The 23,505-nt window shown below is 42.8% G+C and overlaps 1 protein-coding gene and 1 long non-coding RNA gene across 2 annotated transcripts in view; both read right to left on the reverse strand.

Moving 5' to 3' along the window:
• Nucleotides 1-5,333: 5,333 nt before the first annotated feature.
• LOC115204900 (uncharacterized) lies at nucleotides 5,334-7,155 on the reverse strand. Its single transcript, XR_003880515.1, has 2 exons — nucleotides 7,029-7,155; nucleotides 5,334-6,960 (listed from the first exon to the last, which is right to left on the reverse strand). It is a non-coding gene; the product is annotated as an uncharacterized LOC115204900 (long non-coding RNA).
• Nucleotides 7,156-8,160: 1,005 nt separating this feature from the next.
• Nucleotides 8,161-23,505, reverse strand: part of LOC115205683 (BTB/POZ domain-containing protein KCTD16) — an 82,132-nt gene continuing 66,787 nt past the window's right edge. Inside the window, exons 2-3 of the mRNA XM_029771919.1 lie at nucleotides 8,537-8,755; nucleotides 8,161-8,405 (exon numbers count right to left, since the gene is read on the reverse strand). Coding sequence (XP_029627779.1) covers nucleotides 8,161-8,405; nucleotides 8,537-8,755 — 464 coding nt within the window. The remainder of the gene's footprint in view (nucleotides 8,406-8,536; nucleotides 8,756-23,505) is intronic.

A 23,505-nucleotide genomic window follows, 5' to 3' on the forward strand; every position in this document is an offset into this window, starting at 1 on the left:
ACAAACCTTCCATGTCATAGATATTTATGGAATATACATGTACAGTTGAAGTCGGAAGTTTACATACACCTTAGCCAAATACATTTAAACTCTGTTTTTCACAATTCCTGACATTTAAATCCTTGTAAAAATTCCCTGTCTTAGGTCAGTAAGGATCACCACTTTATTTTAAGGATGTGAAATGTCAGCATAATAGCAGAGAGAAGGATTTATTTCAGTTTTAATTTCTTTCACCACATTCCCAGTGGGTCAGACGTTTACATACACTCAATTAGTGTCATAAAAACAGTTCTGCAGGAGGGGTGAAGTCAGGCGCAGGAGACTCAGGTACGTTTAACGTGTTTAATAAAGAAGGCAAGTCCAACACGAACAAGAAAGACGCAGCCCAGCAACCTAATTCCCAAAACTCGTAATGTAACTCAGGAACAGTAACATCAATTCCCCCCCAAACCTACAGCAACAGACACGAAACAACCCCAAACACAAAACTGACAGACTAAATACTCACAAAACAGGTGCTACTCTAACCAGACATTACCAAACGAAACAGAAACATAGATCGGTGTCAGCTAGTAGGCCGGCGACGACGACCGGCCACCTGTGGACGTTGTGACAATTAGTATTTGATATCATTGCATTTAAATTGTTTAACTTGGGTAAAACGTTTCGGGTAGCCTTCCACAAGCTTCCCACAATATGTTGGGTGAATTTTGGCCCATTCCTCCTGACAGAGCTGGTGTAACTGAGTCAGGTTTGTAGGCCTCCTTGCTCGCACAAACTTTTTCAGTTCTGCCCACAAATCTTCTATAGGATTGAGTTCAGGGCTTTGTGATGGCCACTCCAATACCTTGACTTTGTTATCCTTAAGCCATTTTGCCACAACTTTGGAAGTATGCTTGGGGTCATTGTCCATTTGGAAGAGCCATATGCCATGCTTTAACTTCCTGACTGATATCTTGAGATGTTGCTTCAATATATCCACATAATTTTCCTGCCTCATGGTGCCATCTATTTTGTGAAGTGCACCAGTTCCTCCTGCAGCAAAGCACCCCCACAACATGATGCTGCCACCCCCGTGCTTCACGGTTGGGATGGTGTCTTCGGCTTGCAAGCATCCCCCTTTTTCCTCCAAACATAAAGATGGTCATTATGGCCAAACAGTTCTATTTTTGTTTCATCAGATCAGAGGATATTTCTCCAAAAAGTACGATCTTTGTCCCCATGTGCAGTTGCAAACTGTAGTCTGGCTTTTTGTGGCGGTTTTGGAGCAGTGGCTTATTCCTTGCTGAGCGGCCTTTCAGGTTATGTCGATATAGGACTCGTTTTACTGTGGATATAGATACTTTTGTACCCGTTTCCTCCAGCATCTTCACAAGGTCCTTTGCTGTTGTTCTGGGATTGATTTGCACTTTTCGCACCAAAGTACGTTCATCTCTAGGAGACAGAATGCGTCTCCTTCCTGAGCGGTATGATGGCTGCGTGGTCCCATGGTGTTTATACTTGCATACTATTGTTTGTACAGATGAACGTGATACCTTCAGGCGTTTGGAAATTGCTCCCAATGATGAACCAGACTTGTGGAGGTCTCCAATAATTTTTCTGAGGTCTTGGCTGATTTCTTTTGATTTTCCCATGATTTCAAGCAAAGAGGCACTGAGTTTGAAGGTAAGCCTTGAAATACACCCACAGGTACACCTCCAATTAACTAAAGCCATGACATCATTTTCTGGAACATTCCAAGCTGTTTAAAGGCACAGTCAACTTAGTGTATGTAAACTTCTGACCCACTGGAATTGTGATACAGTGAATTATAAGTGAAATAATCTGTCTGTAAACAATTGTTGGAAAAATGACTTGTGTCATGCACAAAGTAGATGTCCTAACCGACTTTCCAAAACTATAGTTTGTTAACAAGAAATTTGTGGAGTGGCTGAAAAACAAGTTTTATAGACTCCTACCTAAGTGTATGTAAACTTCCGACTTCAACTGTATGTCTGACTGATTTTGATAATTGAATGGATCATGTTGCATGTGACGGCTCACACGGTGAAATAATGTTTAGAAGTTGTGAAGAGGATGACAATTTCACTGAGAATCAACTCAGCAGTTTTGATCAGCCATGTGCATATAGTTATTGTGCAAATTGTAGACAATTGTGTTTACTCTTTTGCACACATGCCAAAACAAGTGCAATTTGCTTAAATTAATAAGAAATTCAAATCTGGTGTGAACAAAACTAATTGTTCAGAGATTTGAACTTATTGTTTTGAGAATTATTCTCATTCGAGAATTGAGCCAAAGCGATTGAGAACAACGAAGTGCTAAAAAAAGTAACAGGGTTGAGCTTAACAGGCTACAGGGTTGAAGACACGGTACCTTTGCATCCTTGAGGAGCCTAGAGGAGGATGTTGGCTATCGACCATGTGTGAAGACTGGGAGGCTGTCAGGAGCTCCAGGCAGGTGTCCAGTCTGTAGACCAGTCCCAAACGGTATCCTATTGCCTATTTAGTGCACTACTTTAAAAGGGTTAGGTCCACTGTAGTGATCAATACTGATAATAAACCCTGTAGAGGAGGAGGGGAGGGGAGAGGGGCGGCCAGGAGCCTGGGGGCTGGGGGTCAGATGGGTTTGTGGGATAGGCCGGTGGGGCCATCAGGGGCCAATATTATCAGCCAGGCAAATGGTGCGACCAAGGCCATGTGTTTGATGCTGATAGCCGATATGCAAAATCAGATGCATCGATTTGTCATCACTGTATTAGAAGGTTGAGGACATGCTAAGAGCTGGGTTGAGATGCCATGTGATGGTTGGATGGGGATCTGGTGTCGAAGAGAAGAAAAATAAGTGTTGGGTTTCGTTCTGAGGTTTCCCGCTGGGATTCTATTGAATAGAGGTGGGAAGGCTGAAGAGATAGAGACCAGGAGAATAACGTTCAATATACAGTATTCTTTTTTAAATCCAGTTTAATAGTCTCAGTCTTTAGACAGATTTTCTTCCACTGGAGGACACAATGCCCTCTCCCTGTATTTCAGCTTCTTATATCCAGTTTTGTTTAGTTATAATCTATATTTCAATACAAGTTCCCAAGCTCAACTGGGAGAATTAAGTCCTGAGAATATAGGAGATGATTTTCACATTTTCCTTCGATGCTGCCGCTGCATATACAATAGATGGATGTGAATCCTTGGTCTTTAGTGACTTGGCTTATGTGGCTCCATTCAAAATTGTTCAAGCGAAAGAAAAGTACCTGCGCCCAGAACCTATAGTTTATAAGATTGTAGAAAAACTCCTATTTTCTGCTGTATACTACACACAGTCTAGCTTGTATACAGTGGTGTAAAGTACATAAGTAAAAATACTTTAAAGAACTACTTAAGTCGTTTTTTGGAGTATCTGTACTTTACGTTACTATTTATATTTTGGGCAACTTTTACTTTTACTCCACTACATTCCTAAAGAAAATAATGGACATTTTACTCCCTGCATTTTCCCTGACACCCAGAAGTACTCGTTACATTTTGAATGCTTAGCAGGACAGGAAATTGTCTAATTCACGCATTTATCAAGAGAACATCTCTGGTCATCCCTACTGCCTCTGATCTGGCAGACACACTAAATGCAAATGCATCTTTTATGAATGCTGTCTGAGTGTTGGAGTGTGCCCCTGGCTATCCGTCAATTCTAAAAACAAGAAAATGGTGCCATCTGCTTCGCTAATAGAAGGAATTTGAAATTATTTTACATTTACTTTTGATACTTACATACACCTTAGTTTTTCACAATTCCTGACATTTAATCCTAGTTAGCAATTCCCTGTCTTAGGTCAGTTAGGATCACCACTTTATTTTAAGGATGTGAAATGTCAGCTTGGATACCACACATTCTAGCTTGTGTACTACGCAGTCTAGTTTGTATGCCCTTTAGTAGGCTAGCAACAAAACTTGAACTATCAAGACCCAGCAGTATACCTTCAGTTCATAAGACTATGGATACACTGTTATTCTGTACTGTAGGCCTATACATTACACAGTATTAGAAACACTGTTATTCTGTACAGTTGGCCTATACTTTACCCAGTATTGTGTGTCCTTTAGTAGCTGCAAAACAAATAGCTTTTTCCAGTGAACTTTTGTTGGAAGACAAACATCGTCATCGTTCCCCCAAGAGAGAGACAGTTCTTCATCCATCACACAAACACACACACACACACACACACACACACAAACACGCACACACACGCTTCATCCATCACACACACTCTGTTTTTGGGGTTGTGGTTCTGTGGTCCCTTAGCATCTTCCTAAGCGGATGCAATGTGGTGACACTGCAGAATCTATTTCTAGCTGAAAATAGTTCTGTCCTATAACTGGGGCTTGTGAAGCATAGCTATGACTACATCCCAAATGGCACCCTATTACCTATATAGTGAACTACCTTTTCTCTGGTTAAAAGTAGTGCACTATGAAGGGAATTGGGTGTCATTGGGGACGCAAACCAACGTTTCTTCTTCACGTTTCTCTGAGAACCTCTCAACAGGAAGAGCTCGATACATTAAGACATCAGGACTCTTTTCACTTCTTCTAAACTCAAAAATGTTTGGTGAGAGTGCAAGACTAGGGAGTGTGGGAGGACAAAAGTAGTGGCTGTGTCTGAAAAGGCCCCCTATTCACTACTGTGCACTACTTTTGATGAGGATCAATAGGGCTTTGGTCCAAAGTAGTGCACTATATACATGGAATTTGTATAAGACGAGAGAGGGAGGATTTTTGATGGGAATCCAATGGAGCGATTAATCCCGAGAAATTAGGCAGAAACTCTACAAACTCTGCCTCATTGTCAGGGAAGAAACCTACTGAATCATCTTTGGATAATTTCGTATCATCCCAAGCTAATAATATTTAATTCTGTCAACTCAACTCAGTGAGAGGGGTAGCATGAGGATCAGAGGGAATATAACTCTGAAAATAACTTCTGAAATAAATTAGACCTGTGCTGTGAAAAGACATCCTATTGAGCAATACTTTCGACAAGAATAGTCAACAGTAGTGCACTACAGAGGGAATAGGGTGCTAGAGTGCACTACAAAGGGAATAGGGTGCCATAGTGCACTACAGAGGGAATAGGGTGTCATAGTGCCCTATAGAGGGAATAGGGTGTCATAGTGCCCTATAGAGGGAATAGGGTGTCATAGTGCCCTATAGAGGGAATAGGTTTCCATTTCAGACCAAACCCTGTACTTATTTCATTTTTTGATCCTGGAAACACAACTGCACAGTCAACCGTTCAATTCAGTCAGCAATGCTGTCAAAGAGTCAGTAGAGTCCCACAAGTAATTGCATTTTCAACTCATTTAATAGATTTTTTTGCACACTTACAATCAGGGGGATCTTTGAATACCCATCAGCATTACGTTCTGCAGCCTACCTACATGTTTTTCTATGCTACACATACATGACATATTGACAAATTCAGACAAGAATGTTTACAATAGCAAATGGAAAATCCAGGCAGTGCTCTCATAGATGAAGTTGGCCTCACTCAGTCACCACGACATACAGTATTGGGTTGTGTTCCCAAATGGCGCCCTATTCCCTATATAGTGCACTACTTTTGAAAAGTAGTGCACTATGTAGGGAATATAATGCTACCTCGGATGCACCCTTGGATTTATACACCACACATAATAAATGAACAGCATCTAATGATATGAGTCTCAGACCATATTACTGACACTATAGTCTAATGATATGTCTCAGACCATATTACTGACACTATAGTCTAATGATATGTCTCAGACCATATTACTGACACTATAGTCTAATGATATGAGTCTCAGACCATATTACTGACACTATAGTCTAATGATGAGTCTCAGACCATATTACTGACACTATAGTCTAATGATATGAGTCTCAGACCATATTACTGACACTATAGTCTAATGATATGTCTCAGACCATATTACTGACACTATAGTCTAATGATATGAGTCTCAGACCATATTACTGACACTATAGTCTAATGATATGTCTCAGACCATATTACTGACACTATAGTCTAATGATATGTCTCAGACCATATTACTGACACTATAGTCTGATATGAGTCTCAGACCATATTACTGACACTATAGTCTAATGATATGAGTCTCAGACCATATTACTGACACTATAGTCTTCTAGGGTGAAATAACATGCAGTGGCGTTGTTGTAGTACAATAAAGAGATGTGACATCTTCTGTGATGTTTCTGCCTGACACAGAACCATTCCGATACATCTACAGACATAGTGCTTTCCTTCTGTACAGAACCCATACAAACTGACACGTCCATAGAAAACACTGCAACTGTGGCTACTAACTCGTTCCATATCAAGCACTAGCTAGCTGTAACTGAACGTGTGGGATGGAGCTTGTGATTAGGATGGAGCTTTGTGAGCTGTGTATCCTATTGCCCCTGAGGTTGGTTTGTGGCTTGAACAGGTGAAATAGCCTTTAGCTCAACAGGCTAATCATGACTTTCCACACAGGGAGTGTGGCTATAGTGTCCCTTGCAGTGACCGGGATTTGAACACCAACAGGAGTGACCTGGTTAACACATGTGCATATCACAAAAAGACACTGTGCACACATCACAAACCCATGACAAATGTGGCCTTGTTTTGTGCTAGATTCACTGTGCTCTGCTATACATGCTGGCAATACAGTGTCCTTGATTTCTTCAATTTCTCTAATATAGTACATGATTGTCTTTGAGAGTGTTGCAGTCTATTAGTCTTTAGCGAATACCCTGCAAGGAAATTGAGCCCTCCATCCATCCCTCCCTCTTTCTTTCTCTCTTCCTGTGCCTTGTATATAGCCTCGTTGTTTTTATCGTGTTACTATTTCCTGTGTTACTTTTTTTTGATTGCCTAGTCACTTTTACCTCTACCCACATGTACATACTGTATTACCTCAACTACCTCATACCCCTGGACATTGACTCAGTACTGGTACTCCTTGTATATAGTCTAGTAATAACCTCAACTACCTCATACCCCTGGACATTGACTCAGGACTGGTACTCCTTGTATATAGTCTAGTAATTACCTCAACTCCCTCATACCCCTGGACATTGACTCAGGACTGGTACTCCTTGTATATACACTACCATTCAAAAGTTTGGGGTCAAATGTCCTTGTTTTTGAAAGAGTTCCTCTGTCCAGTGTCTGTGTTCTTTTGCCCATCTTAATCTTTTCTTTTTATTGGCCAGTCTGAGATATGGCTTTTTCTTTGCAACTCTGCCTAGAAGGCCAGAATCCCGGAGTCGCCTCTTCACTGTTGACGTTGAGACTGGTGTTTTGCAGGTACAATTTAATGAAGCTGCCAGTTGAGGACTTGTGAGGCGTCTGTTTCTCAAACTAAAACCCTCTAATGTACTTGTCCTCTTGCTCAGTTGTGCACCGGGGCCTCCCACTCATCTTTCTATTCTAGTTATAGCCAGTTTGCGCTGTTCTGTGAAGGGAGTAGAACACAGCGTTGTATGAGATCTTCAGTTTCTTGCCAATTTCTCGCATGGAATAGCCTTCATTTCTCAGAACAAGAATAGACTGACGAGTTTCAGAAGAAAGTTATTTGTTTCTGGCCATTTTGAGCCTGTAATCGAACCCATAAATGCCTTTTAGCCTTTTTTTTTGCCTTTTAAAATGATAAACTTGGATTAGCTAACACAACGTGCCATTGGAACACAGGAGTGATGGTTGCTGATAATGGGCCTCTGTACGCCTATGTAGATATTCCATAAAAAATCAACTACAATAGTCATTTACAACATTAACAATGTCTACACTATTTCTGATCAATTTGATGTGATTTTAATGGACAAAAAATGTGCTTTTCTTAAAAAAAACATGGACATTTCTAAATGACCCCAAACTTTTGAACGGTAGTTTAGTGTAGTTATTACCTCAACTAACTCGTACTCCTGGACAGTGACTCAGTACTGGTACTCCTTGTTTATAGCCTCGTTATTGTTTTTATTGTGATACTATTTCCTTTTTTTTGTGCAAATATTTGTCTTACCTTTTAACTCTGCACTGTTGGGAATGGGCTCTATCCCTCCCTCCTTCCCTAACTCCCTGCCTCCCTCCCCTTCCCCTCCCTCCCTCCCTCCCTCCCTCCCCTTAGAGACGGTACTTCCTCAGCAGCTCTTGTTGCCACATGTACTTCCTCTCCGGGAAGCGGTCAGGAATCCTGATCCTGTGGAAGTCCTGGATGCACCTCTCCAGCTCCTGCTCCGGTGTTAACTTCTCCTTGTTGGCTTTCCTCTTGGCTGCAGCCTCCCGGTGGTCCCTGATCCCCATGGTCCTCACCCGGAGCAGGTCCGTCTTCCTCCTTATCTCCGACGGCTGGAGCAGCTGAACGGGACCTTTATTGAGGAGGGGGAGGAGAAGAAGAAGAACAAGAGATTTTATTTGACAGACGCCTTTCAAAACACCCAAGGTCACCCAAGGGGAAAGGTGTAAAACAGGAGGTACAAGAGGAGAGGTACACCCACACCTTTCTTCAGTGGCCGGTCCAGGGTCTGGGCGATGGGGTGAGGCTGTCGGCTGACGGAACCACATATGACAGTGCCCTGAGGGGAGCTGGCTTCTGATTGGGTCTCGGAGCAGGAAGTAGAGAGCTCGTTCAAAGAAGTGCCGCTCTCTCCCTCACGCTCGCTCCTGTGGCTCTTGCAGCAGCAGTCACAGTGGGACGAAGACCACCTGGATGGGCCACCTGGAGAAGAGACGTGTGTGGACACACACACACACAACATTGAGTTAGTTTCATCTTGATTTACACCTGAATACCATAACTGAAGTGACAAAAGAAGAGAGACTTCAGGCTATAGTTCACAAATGACTCACATATTGAATTCATCAATTATCATAGATGTGAATAAGTTGTTGTGACAAGGGAATCCTCACACAATACGTCATTATTAGCTAACGCTCTCTAGGCCTACACTGACAGATGTATAATCAAACAGACCGGTTACTGAATAGACAAACCCTGACAAATGACCATAGTCCTCTTCCAATGTCATCAAGACATCTTCCACAGGATGCAGCATCACTGACCGTTCATTACTCTGTGTGTGTGTGTGTGTGTGTGTGTGTGTGTGTGTGTGTGTGTGTGTGTGTGTGTGTGTGTGTGTGTGTGTGTGTGTGTGTGTGTGTGTGTGTGTGTCTGATGGATGAAGTATACATGACCTAAAGTATTTGGACACCTGCTTGTCAAACATCAATCAATCAATCAAATGTATTTATAAAGCCCTTCTTACATCAGCCGATGTCACAAAGTGCTATACAGAAACCCAACCTAAAAACCCAAACACCAAGCAATGCAAGAGGTAGAAGCACGCTGGCTAGGAAAAACTCCCTAGAAAGGCAGGAACCTTAGGAAGAAACCTAGCGAGGAACCAGGCTCTGGGGGGTGCCCAGTTCTCTTCTGGCTGTGTCGGGTGGATATTATAGCAGTACATGGCCAAGATGTTCAAACATTCATAGATGACCAGCAGGGTCAAATAATAATGATCACAGTGGTTGTAGAGGGTGCAACAGGCCAGCACCTCAGGAGTAAACGTCAGTTGGCTTTTCATAGCCGATCATTCAGAGTTAGAGACAGCAGGTGTGGTAAAGAGAGGGAGAGTCGAAAACAGCAGGTCCGGGACAAGATAGAACGTCCGGTGAACAGGTCAGGGTTCCATAGCCACAGGCAGAACAGTTGAAACTGGAGGCCAGGTAGTCCTGAGGCATGGTCCTAGGGCTCAGGTCCTCCGAGAAGAAAGAAAGAAAGAACTAGAGGGAGCATACTTAAATTCACACAGGACACCGGATAAGACAGGATAAATACTCCAGATATAACAGACTGACCCTAGCCCCCCAACACATAAACTATTGTAGCATAAATACTGGAGGCTGAGACAGGAGGGGTCAGGAGACACTGTGGCACCGTCTGACAATACCCCCGGACAGGGCCAACCAGGCAGGATATAATCCCACCCACTTTGCTGAAGCACAGCCCCCACACCACTAGAGGGATATCTTCAAACCACCAACTTACTACCCTGATACAAGGCCGAGTATAGCCCACGAAGATCTCACCCACGGCACGAACCTGAGGGGGGCGCCAACCTGGACAGGAAGATCACGTCAGTGACTCAACTGGATAGCCAGACCATTCCAGAAAAATGGAGCTCTATAGGAGAAAGCCCTGCCTCCAGCTGTTTGCTTAGAAATTCTAGGGACAATAAGGAGGCCTGCGTCTTGTGACCGTAGCGTACGTGTAGGTATGTACGACAGGACCAAATCGGAAAGATTGGTAGAAGCAAGCCCATGTAATGCTTTGTAGGTTAGCAGTATAACCTTGAAATCAGCCCTAGCCTTAACAGAAAGCCAGTGTGGAGAGGCTAGCATTGGAATAATATGATCAAATTCTGGGGTTCTAGTCAAGATTCTAGCAGCCGTGTTGAGCACTATCTGAAGTTTATTTAGTGCTTTATCCAGGTAGCCGGAAAGTAGCGCATTGCAGTAGTCTAATCTAGTGACAAAAGCATGGATACATTTTTCTTCATCATTTTTAGACAGAAAGTTTCAGATTTTTGCAATGTTACGTAGATGGAATAAAACTGTCCTTGAAACAGTCTTGATATGTTTGTCAAAAGAGGGATCAGGGTCCAGAATAACTCTGTGGTCCTTCACAGTTTTATTTGAGACGACTGTACAACCATCAAGATTAATTGTCAGATCCAACAGAAGATCTCTTTGTTTCCTGGAATCTAGAACTAGCATCTGAGTTAAAATAAAAAATGTGCCGCCATCCACTTCCTTATGTCTGAAACGCAGGCTTCCAGCGAGGGCAATTTTGGGGCTTCACCATGTTTCATCAAAATGTACAGAAGTGTATCGTTTGCATAGCAGTGAAAGTTCACATTATGTTTCCGAATGACATCACCAAGAGGTAAAATATATAGTGAAAACAATAGTGCTCCTAAAACGGAACCTTGAGGAACACCGAAATCTACAGTTGATTTGTCAGAGGACAAACCATCCACAGAGACATCTTTCCAGACAGATAAGATCTAAACCAGGCCAGAACTTGTACGTGTAGACCAATTTGGGTTTCCAATCTCTCCAAAAGAATGTGGTGATCAATGGTATCAAAAGCAGGACTAAGGTCTAGGAGCACGAGGACAGATGCAGAGCCTCGGTCTGATGCCGTTAAATGGTAAATCATGAGTGCAGTCTCAGTGCTATGATGGGGTCTAAAACCAGACTGAAGCGGTTCGTATACATTCTTTGTCTTCAGGAAAGCAGTGAGTTGTTGCGCAACAGCTTTTTCCAAAAATTTGAGAGGAACGGAGATTCGATACAGGCCAATCATTTTTTATATTTTCTGGGTCAAGGTTTGGCTTTTTCAAGAGAGGGTTTATTACTGCCACTTTTAGTGAGTTTGGTACACATTCGGTGGATAGGGAGCAGTTTATTATGTTCAATATAGGAGATCCAATCACAGGAAGCAGCTCTTTCAGTAGTTTAGTTGGAACAGGGTCCAGTATGTTGAAGGTTTAGAGGCCATGACTATTTTCATCAATGTGTCAAGAGATATAGTACTAAAACACTTTAGTGTCTCCCTTGATCCTAGTGCTGTGCAGTGTTGTGCAGACTCAGGACAACTGAGCTTTGGAAAAATAAGCACATTTACGCAGTCCGTAGTTTTCTTTCTAATGATCATGATCTTTTCATTAACGAAGTTAATGTATTTATCACTGCTGAAGTGAAAGCCATCCTTTCTTGGGGAATGCTGCTTTTTAGTTAGCTTTGCGACAGTATCAAAAATATATTTTGGATTGTTCTTATTCTCCTCAATTAAGTTGGAAAAATAGGATGATCGAGCAGCAGTGGGGGCTCTTCGATACTGCACGGTACTGTCTTTCCACGCTAGTTGGAAGACTTCCAGTTTGGTCTAGCGCCATTTCCGTTCCGATTTTCTGGAAGCTTGCTTCAGGGCTCGGGTATTTTCTGTTTACCAGGGAGCTAGTTTCTTATGACAAATGTTTTTTGTTTTTAGGGGTGCGACTGCATCTAGGGGATTACGTAAGGTTAAATTTAGTTCCTCAGTTAGCTGGTTAACCAATTTTTGTACTCTAACGTCCTTGGGTAGGTGGATGGAGTCTGGAAGGGCATCGAGGAATCTTTGGGTTGTCTGAGAATTTATGGCACAGTTTTTGATGATCTTTGGTTGGGGTCTGAGCAGATTATTTGTTGTGATTGCAAATGTAATAAAATGGTGGTCCGATAGTCTAGGATGAGGAAAAACATTAAGATCCACAATATTTATTCCATGGGACAAAACTAGGTCCAGAGTATGACTGTGGCAGTGAGTAGGTCCGGAGACATGTTGGACAAAACCCATTGAGTCGGTGATGGCTCCGAAAGCCTTTTGGAGTGGGTCTGTGTACATTTCCATGTGAATATTAAAGTCACCAAAATGTGAATATTATCTACCATGACTACGAGGGCCGATAGGAATTCAGGGAACTCAGTGAGGTACGCTGTATGCGGCCCAGGAGGCCTGTAAACAGTAGCTATAAAAAGTGATTGAGTAGGCTGCATAGATTTCATGACTAGAAGCTCAAAAGACAAAAACGCAGTCATTTTGGAGGGTAAATTGAAATTTGCTATTGTGAATGTTAGCAACACCTCTGCCTTTGCAGGATGCGCGGGGGATATGGCCACTAGTGTAACCAGGTGAGGCCTCATTTAACACAGTATATTCATCAGGTTTAAGCCTTTTTTTCCGTCAGGCCAATCACAACAAGATTATGATCAGTGATTAGTTCATTGACTATAACTGCCTTGGAAGTGAGAGATCTAACATTAAGTAGCCCTATTTTGAGATGTGAGATATCACAATCTCTTTCAATAATGACAGGAATGGAGGAGGCCTTTACTCCAGTGAGATTGCTAACGCTAACACCGCCCTGTTTAGTTTTGCCCAATCTAGATCGAGGCACAGACAGTCTCAACAGGTATAGCTGAGCTGACAACACTGACTGTGCTAGTGGCAGACTCCACTAAGTTGGCAGGCTGGCTAAGAGCCTGCTACCTGGCCTGCACCCTATCTCATTGTGGAGCTAGAATCATGGGCATTAATATGGAGTTGGTCCCCCCGTTGCTGCTATAACAGCCTCCACTCTTCTGGGAAGGCTTCCACAAGATGTTGGAACATTTCTGGACTTGCTTAGGCCTGGCTCGCAGTCGGCGTTCAATTCATTCCAAAGGTTTTCAATGAGGCTTGAGGTCAGGGCTCTGTGCAGTCCAGGCAAGTTCTTCCACAACGATCTCGACAAAACATTTCTGTTTGGACCTCATTTTGTGCAGGGAGCACTGTCTTTCTGAAACAGAAAAGGGCCTTAACGCTGTAGTGTTAAGATTTCCCTTCACTGGAAGTAAGGGGCCCAAACCAAGAAAAACAGCCCCAGACCATTATTCCTCCTCCCTCAAACTTCACAGTTGACAGTATGCATTGGGATAGGTAGCTTTCTCCTTGCATCCTCCAAACCCAGATTCGTCCGTCGGAGTGCCAAAGAGGGAAGCGTGATTCATCACTCCAGAGAATGCATTTCCACTGCTCCAGAGTCCAATGGTGGCAAGCTTTATACACTCCAGCCGAAGCTTGGCATTGCTCATGGTTATCTTAGGCTTCAGAAAGTATTCAGACCCATGGACTTTTTCCACATTTTGTTACATTACAACCTTGTTCTAAAATTGATTAAATTGTTTTCTTTCCTCAACAATCTACACACAATACCCCATAATGACAAAGAAAAAAACTGGTTTTTAGAGATGTTTGCAAATAAAAACTACAAATAAAAACTGAAATATCACATATTACATAAGTATTCAGTCCCTTTACTCAGTACTTTGTTGAAGTACCTTTGGCAGTGATTACAGCCTCAAGTTGTCTTGGGTATGACGCTACAAGCTTGGCACACCTGTATTTGGGGAGTGTCTCCCATTCTTCTCTGGGGATCCTCTTAAGCTCTGTCAGTTTGGATGGGGAGTGTCGCTGCACAGCTATTTTCAGGTCTCTCCAGAGATGTTTGATCGGGTTCAAGTCTGGGCTATGACTGGGCCACTCAAGGACATTCAGAGACTTGTCCCAAAGCAACTCCTGCATTGTCTTGGCTGTGTGCTTAGGGTCGTTGTCCTGTTGGAAGGTGAACATTCGGCCCAGTCTGAGGTCCTGAGCACGCTAGAACAGGTTTTCATCAAGGATCTCTCCGTACTTTGCTCAGTTCATCTTTGCCTCGATCCTGACTAGTCTCCCAGTCCCTGCCGCTGAAAAACATTCCCACAGAATGATGCTGCCACCACCATGCTTCACCGTAGGGATAGTGCCAGGTTTCCTCCAGATGTGATGCTTGGCATTCAGGCCAAAGAGTTCAATCTTGGTTTCATCAGACCAGAGAATCTTGTTTCTCATGGTCAGAGAGTCTTTAGGTGCCTTTTGGAAAACTCCAAGCGGGCTGTCAAGTGCCGTTTACTGAGGAGTGGCTTCCGTCTGGCCACCCTACCATAAGAGAAACTCTAGAGCTCTTTCAGATTGACCATCAGGTTCTTGGTCACCTCCCTGACCAAGGCCCTTCTCCCCCGATTGCTCCTTTTGGCTGGAGGCGGCCAGCTCTAGGAAGACTCTTGGTGGTTCCAAACTTTTTCCATTTAAGAATGATGGAGGCAACTGTGTTCTTGGGGACCTTCAATGATGCAGACATTTTTTTGGTACCCTTCCTCAGATCTGTGCCTTGACACAATCCTGTCTTGTAACTCTACGAACAATTCCTTTAACCTCATGGCTTGGTTTTTGCTCTGACATGCACTGTCAACTGTGGGACCTTATATAGACAGGTGTGTGCCTTTCCAAATCATTTCTAATCAATTGAATTTACCACAGGTGGACTCCAAGTTGTAGAAATTTGTGGAAACAGGATGCTGTCCTTATTGAGGGCTTGCAGTTGCTTCACAAATCAGAAAGCAACTGCACCAGGCACCACGTTGGAAGACTACAGTCAGTCTTTTGGATGTTCTCCAATTCTCCACAAGGAGCATTTTGCTGCCACCAGAAACTTCTGAAAAATTGCCCGTTATTTCGTTTTTCTAAAGACCCAGAAAACGGAGACAGTGGAAGAACCTATTCAAGTAAGCAAATATATTTTTGAAAATGATAGTATATATATTATTAGCTAGCTAGCTTGCTACAGTTATTTAGTATGCAGGGCAGGCTAACTCAATTGAGCTGCTAACGTAATGTTCGCAAGTTAGCTAACTTTACATACTGTATAGCTAGTTAAGCGAAATAAATATCACCAGCTTGCTAACTTCATATTAGCTAGTTAGCTTGATGTATTTATCAGTGTAACTCTTAAAACCTGTTAAGGTATAGGGGGAAGTATTTTCACGGCCGGACGAAAAACGTACCCAAATTAAACTGCCTACTACTCGGGCCCAGAAACTATAATATGCATATTATTAGTACATTTGGATAGAAAACACTCTGAAGTTTCTAAAACTGTTTGAATGATGTCTGTGAGTATAACAGAACTCATATGGCAGGCAAAAATCTGAGAAAAATCCAACCAGAAAGTGGGAAATCTGAGACTTGTAGTCTTTCAAACCATTGCCTATTGAAACTATAGTGTCTGTGGGGTCATTTTGCACTTCCTAAGGCTTCCACTAGATGTCAGCAGTCTTTAGAAATTTGTTTAAGGTTTCTATGGTGAATGTTGAGGCAATAACAGCCGGTTCAAGCAGTGGACTGTCTGAGGTCATGTAGTTACTTCATGCGTGTTCACGCATGGATAGCATTTTTATTTTTCTTCTGTAATGAATACGCTATTGTCCGGTTGGAATATTATCGATTATTTATGTTAAAAACACCCTAAGGATAGATTGTAAACATTGTTTGACACGTTTCTACAAACGGTAATGTAACTTTTGAGCTTTTCGTCTATTGATTTGCGCTCCCGCATCGTGCCTTTGGAATAGTGTTCTGGACGCGCCAACAAAACTGAGGTATTTGGACATAAATTATGGACTTTATCGAACAAATGAACATTTCTTGTGGAAGTGGGAGTCCTGCGAGTGCATTCCGCCGAAGATCAGCAAAGGTAAGGAAAGATTTATAACACTAATTTAGAGTTTTGTTGATGCCATGACTTGGCGGGTAGCTGTATAGCTTGCACTGAGCTCTGTACTCAGAATATTGAACAATGTGCTTTCAATGTGTTATTTTGAAATCTGACACAGCGTTTGCATTAAGAAGTAGTGTATCTATAATTCTTTAAATAATTGTTATATATTTTGTCAACGTTTATGATGAGTATTTCTGTAAATTAATGTACACATTCACCGGAGGTTTTGGGAGGCAAACATTTTCTGAACATCACGCGCCAATGTAAAATGCTGTTTTTGGATATAAATATGAACTTGATCGAACAAAACATACATGTATTGTGTAACATGATGTCCTATGAGTGTCATCTGATGAAGATCGTCAAAGGTTAGTGCTTAATTTTAGCTGTATTTCTGGTTTTTGTGACGCCTCTCCTTGCTAGGAAAATGGCTGTTTGGCTTTTCTTGTTTAGGTGGTGTCCTAACATAATCTAATGTTTTGGTTTCGCTGTAAAGCCTTTTTGAAATCGGACAATGTGGTTGCATTAAGGAGAAGTGTATCTTTAAAATGCTGTAAAATAGTCGTATGTTTGAGAAATGTGAATTATTCGATTTGATGTTTTGTATTTTGCGCCCTGCTATCCCATTGGCTGTTGACTAGGGGTCCCGCTGGCGGAACCCCGAACGTCTGTCCTCTTAATACATTTGTAGCTAGGTAGCTAGCTAACAGCCATGGAAGAGGGTGAAAGGATTAGCTAGCAGTTCTAGCTGTCAGAGAAGGCTTCTCTGGATTTTTTTTATATATTTGTTTTTAAACTAGGCAAGTCAGTTAAGAACAAATTCTTATTTACAATGACAGCTTAGGAACAGTGGGATAACTGCCTTGTTCAGGGGCAGAACAACAGATTTTTACCTTGTCACCTCAGGGATTCAATCTAGCAACCTTTTGGTTACTGGCCCAACACTCTAACCACTAGGCTACCTGCCGCCCCAGATAGGGCAGGTACCTTTGTGGGAGGACATTTATGAAAAGATTATCCAGTTCTAGTCCCTAGCGAGAAAACTGAGGAGAGATATTGCAACATAATATTCAGTGCTGTCTAATTTGAGTATAAAGCAGCCTGTTCTTGTGATGTTTTCTGCCCTCAGATACAGAGAGCCGTAAAACCCTGTCTGCAGATGAAGAGGTCCCAATGAATGTCCCAAGAGAATAAGGGTACATCCTTGTATTCCATCGATTATATGTGTACCACAGGAGGTTGATGGCACCTTCATTTGGGAGGGCAGGCTTGTGGTAATGGCTGGAGCGGAATCAGTGGAATGGTATTAAATACATGAAACACATGGTTCCAATGTATTTGATGCCATTCCATTTGCTCCGTTCCAGCCATTATTATGAGCTGTCCTCCCCTCAGCAGCCTCCACTGATGTGTACGTATGTTACCACATTTTGTGAAGAAAAATACAGTATTAAAGTCACACACAACGTAGAAACCTATTACATCTGTAGCAGGCCAACCCTACTGGGTGTGCAGGCTTCTGTTCCAGCCCAGCACTAACACACCTGATTCAATGTATCAAACCTAATTAGTTAATAATCAAGTGTACTATTGCTGGTCTGGAACAGAAGTCTGCTCCCCCAGTAGATCAGGGATCAGTGGAGCGATGTTGACCACCTCTGGTATTGATTTTTTTTGTTCACCTGAAATTATGCTTTAGTAATATTAGCCTACTTGTTACTAAAATGTCTAACCTCCACATATGAAGTAGCTTACTTGCACACTTTGAAATTCTATGAAATAGTGTTGATTCTTTGAAGTTAAGTGTTTAAACTTGTTTTAATTGTTAACTAAACTATTTATTATTCAAGATGAACTAGTGTCGATATTGATTCATTACAGATCACAATCCTGCAATAGAGGGGAAGGGAATCTGTCTCTAATTTGTCTGGTTCTCTGTTGTATTCTGAAATGATCATTAGCTTTTTGTGAACCTGTTTTGCAGCTGATAATGGCATGCAACGCCAATACAGTCATAGGCCTACAGCAGTGGTTCCCAACTCGTCCTCCAGTACCCCAACAGCCCAACTCCAGTCCTCCAGTACCCCCAACAGCACAACTCCAGTCCTCCAGTACCCCAACAGCCCAACTCCAGTCCTCCAGTACCCCCAACAGCACAACTCCAGTCCTCCAGTACCCCCAACAGCACAACTCCAGTCCTCCAGTACCCCCAACAGCCCAAATCCAGTCCTCCAGTACCCCCAACAGCACAACTCCAGTCCTCCAGTACCCCCAACAGCACAACTCCAGTCCTCCAGTACCCCCAACAGCCCAAATCCAGTCCTCCAGTACCCCCAACAGCCCAACTCCAGTCCTCCAGTACCCCCAACAGCCCAACTCCAGTCCTCCAGTACCCCCAACAGCCCAACTCCATTCCTCCAGTACCCCCAACAGCCCAACTCCAGTCCTCCAGTACCCCCAACAGCACAACTCCATTCCTCCAGTACCCCCAACAGCCCAACTCCAGTCCTCCAGTACCCCCAACAGCACAACTCCATTCCTCCAGTACCCCCAACAGCCCAACTCCAGTCCTCCAGTACCCCCAACAGCCCAAATCCAGTCCTCCAGTACCCCCAACAGCACAACTCCAGTCCTCCAGTACCCCCAACAGCCCAAATCCAGTCCTCCAGTACCCCCAACAGCACAACTCCATTCCTCCAGTACCCCCAACAGCCCAACTCCAGTCCTCCAGTACCCCCAACAGCCCAACTCCATTCCTCCAGTACCCCCAACAGCCCAACTCCAGTCCTCCAGTACCCCCAACAGCACAACTCCATTCCTCCAGTACCCCCAACAGCCCAACTCCAGTCCTCCAGTACCCCCAACAGCACAACTCCATTCCTCCAGTACCCCCAACAGCACAACTCCATTCCTCCAGTACCCCCAACAGCCCAAATCCAGTCCTCCCGTACCCCCAACAGCACACATTTTTGTTGTAGCCCTGAGAAAACATACCTGATTCAACTCAGAGGACCTAATGATAAGTTGACAAGTTGAATCAGGTGTACACATCTGGGGCTACAATAAACTGTACTGTTGGGGTACTCGAGGATTGGCGTTGTGAACCACTGGCCTACAGTATGATGGCATTAGCCTTTGCAATGCAGCACTTAACATTGTGCATTTGAAGCAGAGAATAGCTTAACTCACCACATTTTTTACATATTGTTCAGGTATATGTTCTCAATTTAAAAACGATACCAGTAGACAATGTGTATGAGGGCTAATCATTATACTGTATTTTGTACATGCCTTGTGCCTACATGAAATTGTTTAGTGCAAATCCAACCCTTGGAAGCAGGAGATAATGGGATCCTTAGCGTAAAATGGAAGGCAGGAGATAATGGGATCCTTAGCGTAAAACGGAAGGCAGGAGATAATGGGATCCTTAGCGTAAAACGGAAGGCAGGAGATAATGGGATCCTTAGCGTAAAACGGAAGGCAGGAGATAATGGGATCCTTAGCGTAAAACGGAAGGCAGGAGATAATGGGATCCTTAGCGTAAAACGGAAGGCAGGAGATAATGGGATCCTTAGCGTAAAACGGAAGCAGGCGATAATGGGATCCTTAGTGTAAAACGGAAGGCAGGAGATAATGGGATCCTTAGCATAAAACGGAAGCAGGCGATAATGGGATCCTTAGTGTAAAACGGAAGGCAGGAGATAATGGGATCCTTAGCGTAAAACATACACACAACTACTACTACCACGTTCACTGCCAGATACTTTTCTCCCAGAAGGTGAGTGGCACATGGAAGTGCTACTGTGATAATTAAGATGGTTTACCTAAGAATACCACAACAATTACATTGTCTATGCTACATGTGTTTCAATTGTAAAGAAAGAAAATAGTTGGGCTATAAGAAATACTTTTTATTCACGGGGGTTATTAAAGTACAGTATGTTTACAATATCATAAACAATAGTATTTTACACGTTCCAAATTACATTTTGTATATTCATATGGTTTAAGTGAGCATTTTTGTCATAACAACAAGGTGAAGGTGCTCTCTTCTCAAATGGCACAACAGAATCATTCAGATAGTCTAAAGCACAGTATATGACACCCATCTCGTCAAAGGACAAAGTAGAGGTAGAAACTGATGCTGCTACAGCATTGCTCATCTTCACAGTAGAAACTGATGCTGCTACAGCATTGCTCATCTTCACAGTAGAAACTGATGCTGCTGCAGCATTGCTCATCTTCACAGTGTAAACTGATGCTGCTGCAGCATTGCCCATCTTCACAGTGTAAACTGATGCTGCTGCAGCATTGCTCATCTTCACAGTAGAAACTGATACTGCTGCAGCATTGCTCATCTTCACAGTGTAAACTGATACTGCTGCAGCATTGCTCATCTTCACAGTAGAAACTGATGCTGCTGCAGCATTGCTCATCTTCACAGTGTAAACTGATGCTGCTGCAGCATTGCTCATCTTCACAGTGTAAACTGATACTGCTGCAGCATTGCTCATCTTCACAGTGTAAACTGATACTGCTGCAGCATTGCTCATCTTCACAGTGTAAACTGATACTGCTGCAGCATTGCTCATCTTCACAATGGGAATTCAGTTGACATGGGTTTGTTGATAGAGGTCAGCTGGTGAACCTACAGTACATAAACAAATTAAAAGCACCCCTGATGTTAGTGTATCACATCTTCAGGTCACCTAAACCACCAGGGCTCTTAAGTGTTTGGTTGTGTTTAATTCATTCAGGTGTTTCCGTGTCTATTGTTGGGCTGGAACAACCAATAGTCAACACAACAGGTTATCCTATCCCATCGAGGCCTTTGTCCTATGCTGTAATGTCCATACATTTTCCATCCTCTTATGAATAAAGTTCTCAACAAATTATTATTGTGTTATTATATGATAACCACTGGAGGTTTAAGGACAATATTGTCCTCCAGGCTATATGAACGTCATGTCTCCCCTTTCATGGTCATGTCTAGAAGGGATTCCAGCAGTTGTCAAATTAACGTCATATTTCTCATTTCGTAGCAGATTAGGAGAATTTACTCAGCAGGTTAGGAGAATTTACGCAGCAGGTTAGGGGAGTTAGGTTAAGGTTAGGAAAAGGGTTAGGGTTAGCTAAAATGCAAAAAAAAAAAACTTTTGACGTTAATTTGACAAAAGCTGGATCCCTTTTAGCCATGACCCCTTTTTGGCCTAGATTATGTGGTTGCATTCAAGACAAGGTCGTTTTTATTGATCTGTTGTCAGTGTCAGCAGAGTAGGACTAGACTACAATCGTATTAAAAAAGATTATGCTAATATCTCCGGTCATATAAAGTGTAGTAGAATTGCATGAAATGTTTATCAAAGGCCACATTTTTCCAGTGGAAAGGAAAGAAACGTCTCTGCTATAGCCTATAATTCCTATGCCAATAGAGTTTATTAATAGCCTAAATGATCACTATCCAATCTACTCATCACATTAGGAATAGTAGATTTACATTAGTCTGCAAATGTGATGATAGAGACATGCAATCCTTTGTTATAAAGGTGCATTTTTATGGTGGGAAAATTGCTTCCCCAAAACATGAAACTCACGCAACACATGCTAATAGCTAGACTACAAGCTATCTAGCTAGCTACTTTTGGCTAACTTACTGTAGTGTTGTTGTGTAACACCTGGCTAGCATAGCTAAACTAAACTCGAAATTGATCAGACTTGACTTACCAGTCAGTGATGAAATGATCATAGCAGACCCTGTACTGACAGTTGTCTAGTTTCAGGTCTTGACTGGCAAAAAGATTTATTCGCTTTTCTGACAGTTCTGGAGACTTATCTCATTGGTATCACTAATGGTGTTTCATGATTGCGGGGAATCTGTAAACATATTTTTCCCGTTGTCTTTCCTGCCTTGTTAGAGCAGCCAAATACTTCACAGAAAATGACCATGGTGATGAATCAACTCGTTTTAGGCACTGTTATCATGCAGTTTGGGGTAGCCACTCGGCTGTTGTTGTCAGAAGAATTAACGCGGTGGTCTTCCAACATGGCCGCCACGAGGCATCGTACATCAACTGCAAGCCCTAAAGGGTTCTACCTGGAACCAAAAAGGGTTCTCCTATAGAAACAGCCGAAGGACCCTCTTGGAACCCTTTTTTCTATGAGTGTACATAGTGCACTACTTTTGACTATCTATAGGGAATGGGTTGCCATTAGGGACAAAGCCTAAAACATCATTAATCTTGAGTGTTACACATGCAGTAGGAGCAGATTGAGGTTGCTGAGATGAAGGAGAGGTGAATTGTGTGGGTCAGAATGTATTTTTGACCTGCTGTCAGTGAGGATTGATACGAGCAGTAAAACTGACAGTGGTTCAACTGCCTGTGGATATGCCCTCATGCACACTCAAACACTCATACAAAGACACACACAGCCTCTGGATATGCTCTGAATAGGATGTTTTTCAGTAGACGTCTTACCAAGATAAAATGTGACTGTATTTTGAACCTGAGGCCAGACTAGCTAATGAAAGAAGGCGAAGGTGCTGGGAAGGTTAGGAGGAAAACAGAAGACTACGACTGGGAAGGTTAGGGGGAAAACAGAAGACTACGACTGGGAAGGTTAGGAGGAAAACAGAAGACTACAGCTGGGAAGATTAGGAGGAAAACAGAAGACTACGACTGGGAAGGTTAGGAGGAAAACAGAAGACTACGACTGGGAAGGTTAGGAGGAAAACAGAAGACTACAGCTGGGAAGATTAGGAGGAAAACAGAAGACTACGACTGGGAAGGTTAGGAGGAAAACAGAAGACTACAGCTGGGAAGATTAGGAGGAAAACAGAAGACTACGACTGGGAAGGTTAGGAGAAAAACAGAAGACTACAGCTGGGAAGGTTAGGAGGAAAACAGAAGACTACAGCTGGGAAGGTTAGGAGGAAAACAGAAGACTACAGCTGGGAAGGTTAGGAGGAAAACAGAAGACTACGACTGGGAAGGTTAGGAGGAAAACAGAAGACTACAGCTGGGAAGGTTAGGAGGAAAACAGAAGACTACGACTGGGAAGGTTAGGAGGAAAACAGAAGACTACGACTGGGAAGGTTAGGAGGAAAACAGAAGACAACAGCTGGGAAGGTTAGGAGGAAAACAGAAGACTACGACTGGGAAGGTTAGGAGGAAAACAGAACACAACAGCTGGGAATGTTTATTTTCATATTTGTTTTATATTCACTCATGTCTTCGAGGACCTTGTATCTCCCCTGAAGAAACACTTTCCATTTCAACTTTCCAATTTCTGT

The sequence above is a fragment of the Salmo trutta genome, chromosome 13 (assembly GCF_901001165.1).
Source record: "Salmo trutta chromosome 13, fSalTru1.1, whole genome shotgun sequence".
NCBI lineage: Eukaryota > Metazoa > Chordata > Actinopteri > Salmoniformes > Salmonidae > Salmo > Salmo trutta.